We start from the raw sequence: 7,630 nt of genomic DNA, 5'->3' as shown, positions 1-7,630 counted from the left end.
CTCAAAAATACTGCCGCAGATCCCATACATGCAATATCTTTAATTCTAATTAATTGTGTCCCATTACTGTTTTTTGAGTCTTGCAGAAAGTTCCGGGTTAAGGGTACAGGAACGGGTTCAAACTCATTCGCTGGAAGCTGCCCAAAATTTGTCGCTCCACATCCGTACACCCTCCCTTCTCGTGTTAAAAATAAGGAAAAACTATTGCCCGCTACAACCTTTATTATTTCAATACCTTTTTCTTCAAAATAGCTTATTCGTGCCGGTTCCATGGGTGAAACAGTTGAACCAATACCGAGTTCACCCCATGTGTTACTACCAAATGAAAAGAGTGAACCACAAGATAATTGCACTAAAGTATGATTGAAACCGCATACAATATTTCGAATCACACTCTTATTATTGCCCCACCAATTAGCTTTAGGATCCCATTCAGCAAAACCCTTATCACTATCTACTTGATTCTTATGTCCAATACCGAGTTGGCCCATGTGATTATTACCGAATCCAATAGCACGACGACCACCAGGTTGATACACAATCGTGTAGTTAGAACCACATACCACAGCTTGCTGATCAGAGGTAAAAGCACCATTAAGCTCAATATACAATGGTGACCAATCTGGATCAGAGGCTCGCATTGTTGACATCTTCTTTTCGGAAATTTCATTTCCAAATTCTTGTTGATCTTCTCTTGGGGCTGCTGTCTGTCCATACCGATTATCACCAAATGTAATGAGGTTCCCCTCTCGGGTCATGAGTACTACATGTTTGTGACCTGCTGCTCCACATTGGATATCATAGAATGGTTCTGGAGGAACTAATGGTAAGCAACTTCTAGGGGTATGCTTGCGTTCACGTTCTTCTCGTTCAAATCGTTGGTACTTAACAGGGTCTATCTCACTCGGTGGTGGGAGGGATTTGAGAAACACTTCAGCTGGTGGTGACGGCGTCATACCGCAGATAGAACCCATCCCTACAATGCGTGTGTGAAGTCGACGAAGCATCGTACTAAGCTAGAAATAAAAAATAAATAAATAAAAATAAATAAATAAATAATAATAATAATAATAATAATAATAATAATAATAAAAGGATACAAATACAATAAAAGTTTAACCAAGAGTTTAAGATCAAACAGTTTCTTTTTTTATTTTTATTTTTTTATTTCATTTGACTGCGTGATTTGGTGTTTCATACAGTCGAAAAGACATGTGCACATGAAAAGATGTAAAAAATAAAATAAAATAAAAAAAAATAAAGACCTCAAAGGGAATTTCAAGAAAAATTTACGATGTCAGACGATTATTCTTTACTCTAGGTCGTCACTATCCTTCTCTCTTCTGCGTTAATACATAATTTACGAGGAAAAAATAATAATTATTATTATTCCAATAAGTCTGTTCCTTTACGTGTACCCATAGTATTTCCTTTTTTTATTTTTTACTTTGCCCTACGACGCATGAGAAAGCGTGTCAGAGTGGTGTATTGATATACTGCCATAACAAGCAAGATCACAATATTTCCCACCAACCCAGCTGTGATAATACCGGCGAGGGATTCATGCTTTACACGATCGGATTCGCCCATTTGTCGTAGACGTTCGGATACAGTTGCCAAATCGAACAACACATTGCCGTATCTGTGCAATTTCTTCTCAATCTCCGCCTCAGCTTTGGTGAGGCTATCGGGATCTATCTCCGGCACATCACGCTTGAGGAACTGAAAAAGCACCCACTTTGGTGATACCCGAGAGAAGGAGTTATCAAAACAAACGGTAATTTCTGCTGGCAATCCATGTTTGGTCTCGGAAGCGGATGGGGCGGTGTACGTCTGCGTTCCCTCACTTGCCCGTCGCCACTCATTCACAAGAACTGTGGTGGCGTTATCACGCAAAAATTCCAGTTGTTTATTAAAGTGTAATCGTGTTGTCTCTTCAATCTCATTCAGCGGTGGGGACGTCGTGGCATGCATGGTAGCATCCACATCAAACGAACCACCATCTGTTACGCGAAATGTAAACGCAAGAGATCCACCAGCCGCAACAGACTCTACGTAACATTCACGAGTTCCGGCATCAATTACAGTTCCATAGCCTGTCGCAAAAATTGTAGTGTAAGATAAGAGTATCACAATGAGAGAGAGAAACATCATTCTTCTTGAAAAATAAGATAAAAATAAAATGTATTGCATATATTATATATTTTTTTTTATGTTCTTGTATTCTTTTTTTTTTTTTCTCTTAGACTATATATATGTATGCTTTTTTTTCTTTTCTTCTTCTTAATGAGGGGACACACACAATAACAGCGCTACAATAACAAGAGCTATACCAAAAATAAAATAAAATAAAGGAATAAACAAGAATAGGAAAAAAAAGAAAAACAGTAAGGAAACTTATTGGTTATATATTGTAAAGCATATGTGACATACTGAAGAAAAAAAAAAGATCAAAAAAAAAAAAAATATGAGAAAGGGAGTATTTCAAACACTGACATTTAAAGCCAAAATAAGAAGTGCGCAAGATAAGTTTAATACACGCAAATAAAAATTAATACATAATAAGAGAAGTTCTTAATGGACATGAATGTCCATCAAGATTGTTTACCTTCTCTCATTTTCCGTTGTACACGACGAATGCCGTGGAAAAGGAAGGAGTCCACAAGACCGGCTACAGTGAATACTCCACCTCCAACCGCACAAAGTTGCAAAATAAGATGTACAACAGATGAATATGGGCGTGTCTCAAGAACAAAAACTTTAATAGGAGATAAATCATAAGAAATGAATATCCCTGGTACAAGTGACTGACTTGTTCCTGCCTTTTCTGCATTCTCTTCACTATTCTCTCTGGCAGTGAAATGCTGAGTGACGGAGTACTGATTAGACTCCACAATATCACTGCTTCCAAAGAATGTATTGACCTGATACTGTGTGGGAACAACTTTTACAAAATAGCTATATCGACCATTTACTGCTTCATTCGGGTTTCGAGCGCCACGTATATTGGACATTCCATCAAGTGGATTATTTTGCCCTGGAAAACGTTCACCAAAATTAAGTGTATGTACAATATGACTAAGATTAAGTCGACGTACGGTTTCCCCTTTAAAATCATGTAAATGATGTCCCATTACATTAAACATACGTCCTGGAATAAAATGTATGTTTCCTGTAACACGAGCCACATCAAACTTTGCGTAAACATTACATCCCTCTTTACCAGTGACAAGTGCGGCCTGACGAAGACGCTCTTCCGCACACTGTTCAACGCTTATATCATCAATATTAAATGCCCATCCACGCATAGTATACGCGCGACGAACATCATCACATGTAGGACAACAATCACCAGGGTCTCTTTCTGCACCGTAACAACTCGGACAGTTTTCCTTCTCTGCCCCATCAGGGTCAATGGCTTTTGTGATCTTCTTTTTTTCATCCACTAAGGGTCTAGCTTGAGTAATACTTTCTAGAGTTACTGCGTCGACGCGTGTCTTGATGGTGTTACGTTCTACTCCTTCTGCAAAAACACCAAAAGCGTCAATAGCGTCTGCCGTGACAAGATCACATGGCACACTCGGGAATGTGAGGTTCACTGTAATGCTCATCATACCACCAAGTTTAGGGTCAACGTACATTTCATGTTGCTCCACAGTAGAGAAGAAATAACGGACCTCACCAACGACAAGTACTGCGATTACGAGTAATGACAGCAATGAAAAAAGACCACCAAGCACTGTACGCTGCCGAGCGTCTTGCTCAAATTTCATATCGAATTTAGGGAAGACATCGAACCGGCTTAGCGTCCGCATGGTTTTCCTTTAGATATTTTTATATTTCCTTTTTTTTGGCTTTTAACTTTCACTAAAGCAAATACACACGGAGTGTGAAGAAAAAAAACAAAAAAAAAACAAAGAGAGAGAGAGAAAAATATGGAAAGAGAGAGACCTCCTTTTTTGTTTTTTTTTGTTCGCACTACACACACACACCTTTAAGAGGTCCTCTTCAAATAGTGTGGGAGATTGGAAAAAAAGGTAGCAGAAAACACAGAGAGGCTACAAACGCATCACATATGATATATAGAGACGAATGAAAAAGGAATGGGAAAAAAAAGAAGAAAACACCAGGTGGAAATAACAATTGTTAGTACAAGTGCATCTATTGAGTATTTTCTTTTTTCTATTTTCGACTGAAATCACAGACCCAGAGACTTCTGACTACTCTAATGGTTTACAGAGACAAAAAAAAAGGGTCCCTGGCTTCATTTCCTTTTCTATTTTCCTTTCCTTCACCTGGATATCTAAAATCATAATAATTGAGACAAGAAGTGTTGAAATATCTAAAAAACAAAAAGAGACACAACTCACAGATCTAATAAAAATAATTATAGGTGAAAAAGTAAAGTAAATGGGTTCAACGCCAAAAGCAGAAACTCTTCATGCAGTTGGTACCTCAACCCGTGTACGTTTGAGGAGGCTGAGTGAGTACGCAGCACTCTGTCCACCGATTCCACCTCCAAGAGCGTAATCATTATCATCATCATCATCTTCATCATCCTGGAGACAAACGGATGTTCCACCAATACCCTGAGTGAGTCCTGCCTCTCCACCTTCAGTATTATTATCATTATCATTTTCATCTGTATCAACCTTACGGCCGCCATAGTCTTTTCCGGATTGTGGACCCAAGTCAAGAATGATACTTTTTTGTGCAAAGGTAACACCACGCGATGTGGATCGTGACGGAGGTACATTCTGGGTTTCCGCTAGAGGGCCACTAGATGTCATTTCCTTTAATTGTGTCTCTAACTCCCGTACATAGCGTGCCCCAACCACAGCTCGTTTAGATTCTGCATCAAAGCAGCGTTCTGCCAGTGATCTACATGCCTTTCGTCGCTCCTCAATTGCCATAAAACTTTCTCGAAGACGCTGCATTTCCTTCTCCAGCTCCTGTTTCTCTTGCATAACCGCATTATATTCTTCATGCTCTTGACGCAGCTCCTCAAGTTGTGTTTCGGCTTGTTGGAGTTCTTGCTGAAGGAGGGCACACTGCTGTTCTCTTGCCCAGATTTCTTCTGAGAGATCCAAAGGTGGCTCCATGAAATAGCGTTCCTCCCGATCAAGCATTGTTGCCCATCCTTGACTGAGATTTAGCTGTTCTTCACTCTGTCGTTGACGTGTTAACTGAAGTTCTGCAAGTTTTGCCCGCATGGTTTGCTCTTCTAGCAAAAGTGTTGCCTCTTCAGTCTCCAATGATGACAATGCTTGGGCACTTTGATTCGCTGTGGTGCTCCAACGGACAGCGCTCTGCTGCAGTAATTCTGATGGATTCTCCCCCACCAGAGAGTTTCTTGGAGATGTATTGGGGATACCAAATGGGTTGGCCACTGAAGGCACTGGGATAAATGTATTAGAAGAGCACTGTTGTTGTTGTTGTTGTTGTTGTGTTGGTGGTGGTCCATATGTTGATTGATCGACAGATCCAACGCGGGGGTTACCAGCTGGCATCGCATTGCTCCATCGGCTTGTTGTTGTTGCTGTTGCTGCTCCTGTTGTTGGTTGTGGAACACGCAAAGATGGTGGAATATCTCTTGTGCTACCAGCAATATAATAAGGTACAGGGGCAGCTTCTGGACGTTTGTAGTAAAGTGGTGGTGTTGTGGAACGCATTTTGGGGGGTCCCTTTCGCTTTATTATTATTTTTTTTTTTTTGTTCTATATATCAAATTTTCTTTGAATTGGAATTACTCTTTGTACTAATTTTCTATTGGAACCACAATATCCTCAAGGCGAACTGCAAGCGCAGAAATAGCAACAGCAATAACAAGAAGAAGAAAAAAGAAAAAGAGAAGACTACAGAAGAGTAGTAGATGATATAAGCAAACTCTGTATTACAACCACAGCAGTCGTTCTCATGCCCAAAAGCAAATGTACGGGAAAAATGTTTATTCTTAAGTGAAAAATAGAGTGTTGAACAGTAAAGAAACAAAAATTAAGTGCATGCAATGGCATTTGTATGTGTGATCGCCTGTTTCACCATAAGGAATGATTTTTGAGGTAAGAAAAAAACACGTCAATTATAACCGAGACCTTTGACCGACAATTCTTAGGAGATCACAATGGAAGGAGCTTTCTCCATGCAGCAGACGCCTACGTAAACGCAAATAATAAACACAAACAAAGTATTAATAATAAAAAAAAAAAAACGCAGCCAAATAGAAAAACAAAACAAAACACAACAAAACACAATTCTATGATGTTTGTAAGGGTAAAATTATGACGTAATACTTCAGAAGCCCTAGTAAAGGACGATGAAAAAAAAAGAAAGAAATAGTATATTTATGTATATCTACTTTTTTTTTTCTACAAATTAATGGTATGCATGTTGATTACTTCCTAAAAACAAAGCGGGCTTTGAGGCTCTTCTTGAGAACATCCATCACTTCGCGAATGTTGTTTGCCTTAACACCGCTTACCTCTTCAAGGAACCACACGGGTCGCGACTCGTACTGCTTCATGAATGGGTGCATCCTCCGTGGATCGGTAGTTCCAAACATTGGCAGTGAACCAATTGCCAGAGTCTTGACACTCCAGTCAAACCGCAACCCAATATCCCACGGATCATCAACGCTGCGCCGCTGAGCTAGCAACTCATTATCGTCAAATCGCTCAATCGTCACATTACCATTGGGTAGTATCAATGCGTTGGCTAGCAGTGTTTCCTCCGAAGTTGGAGGCGCCTCATCTGAGGTTCCAGCAGCAGCACCACCACGCGCACTAACTTGAACCAGCGGAACGTCCATAACACCCTGTGCCGTAGCAGCTGCCACAAGGGCTTCCTTTTCTTGCGCAGATGGTTTCTGGTGCCGAAGTGCCACTTGCTTGCGGTAACGCTCCAACTTTCTTTTTGCCAACTTTCTCTTCTCCTTCACAGAAAGAGCTGCTTCCTCTTCAGCATTCTTACAGGCCTCCGCCTCTTCTTTGACCTTCTTCCGAGCTGCCTCTTCTTTAGCCTTCTTACGGGCCGCTTCCTCTTCGGCCTTCTTACGGGCAGCTTCCTCCTCAGCCTTCTTACGAGCCGCTTCCTCTTCAGCCTTCTTACGGGCCGCCTCCTCTTCAGCCTTCTTACGGGCCGCTTCCTCCTCAGCCTTCTTACGAGCAGCTTCCTCTTCAGCCTTCTTACGAGCCGCTTCCTCTTCAGCTTTCTTCCGAGCCGCTTCCTCCTCAGCCTTCTTACGGGCCGCTTCCTCTTCGGCCTTTTTACGAGCCGCTTCTTCCTCAGCCTTCTTTCGGGCCGCTTCCTCTTCAGCCTTCTTACGAGCCGCTTCTTCTTCGGCCTTCTTTCGGGCCGCTTCCTCTTCAGCCTTCTTACGGGCCGCTTCCTCCTCAGCCTTCTTCCGAGCTACTTCCTTGGCCTTTTCACGCGCCTCCCTTCGAGCTTTCTTACGAGCCGCTTCCTCCTCAGCCTTCTTCCGCTCCGCCTCTTCTTTCGCCCTTTTTTTCGCTTCTTTTCGTGCCTTCCTACTTGCAGCCTCCTCCTCAGCCTTCTTACGGGCCGCTTCCTCTTCAGCCTTCTTACGAGCCGCTTCCTCTTCGGCCTTCTTACGGGCCGCCTCCTCTTCGGCCTT

The 7,630-nt window shown here is 41.7% G+C and overlaps 5 protein-coding genes across 5 annotated transcripts; all 5 read right to left on the bottom strand.

Annotated features, from left to right (window-relative positions):
* Positions 1–2: 2 nt before the first annotated feature.
* On the bottom strand, positions 3–1,007 carry TM35_000441620 (uncharacterized protein; the record flags this gene model as incomplete). The annotated part of the gene is made up of 1 exon (XM_029030171.1): positions 3–1,007. A coding segment is annotated over one exon (1,005 nt), but the record flags the coding sequence as incomplete, so codon positions are not given.
* A 436-nt stretch (positions 1,008–1,443) lies between these two features.
* Positions 1,444–2,154, bottom strand: TM35_000441610 (transmembrane emp24 domain trafficking protein 2; the record flags this gene model as incomplete). The annotated part of the gene is made up of 1 exon (XM_029030170.1): positions 1,444–2,154. The coding sequence occupies one exon, from the start codon at positions 2,152–2,154 to the stop codon at positions 1,444–1,446; it is 711 nt and encodes a 236-aa protein (XP_028878571.1).
* A 440-nt stretch (positions 2,155–2,594) lies between these two features.
* On the bottom strand, positions 2,595–3,773 carry TM35_000441600 (ERGIC and golgi family 3; the record flags this gene model as incomplete). The annotated part of the gene is made up of 1 exon (XM_029030169.1): positions 2,595–3,773. One exon carries the CDS (start codon positions 3,771–3,773, stop codon positions 2,595–2,597), a length of 1,179 nt encoding a protein of 392 aa, XP_028878570.1.
* A 666-nt stretch (positions 3,774–4,439) lies between these two features.
* Positions 4,440–5,672, bottom strand: TM35_000441590 (uncharacterized protein; the record flags this gene model as incomplete). Its single annotated transcript, XM_029030168.1, has 1 exon — positions 4,440–5,672. The coding sequence occupies one exon, from the start codon at positions 5,670–5,672 to the stop codon at positions 4,440–4,442; it is 1,233 nt and encodes a 410-aa protein (XP_028878569.1).
* A 719-nt stretch (positions 5,673–6,391) lies between these two features.
* Positions 6,392–7,630, bottom strand: TM35_000441580 (uncharacterized protein; the record flags this gene model as incomplete). The annotated part of the gene is made up of 1 exon (XM_029030167.1): positions 6,392–7,630. A coding segment is annotated over one exon (1,239 nt), but the record flags the coding sequence as incomplete, so codon positions are not given.

The sequence above is a fragment of the Trypanosoma theileri genome (genome assembly GCF_002087225.1).
Source record: "Trypanosoma theileri isolate Edinburgh chromosome Unknown TM35_Tth_44_V1, whole genome shotgun sequence".
Classification (NCBI taxonomy): Eukaryota; Euglenozoa; class Kinetoplastea; order Trypanosomatida; family Trypanosomatidae; genus Trypanosoma; species Trypanosoma theileri.
This window is presented reverse-complemented; position numbering and strand designations above follow the sequence as displayed.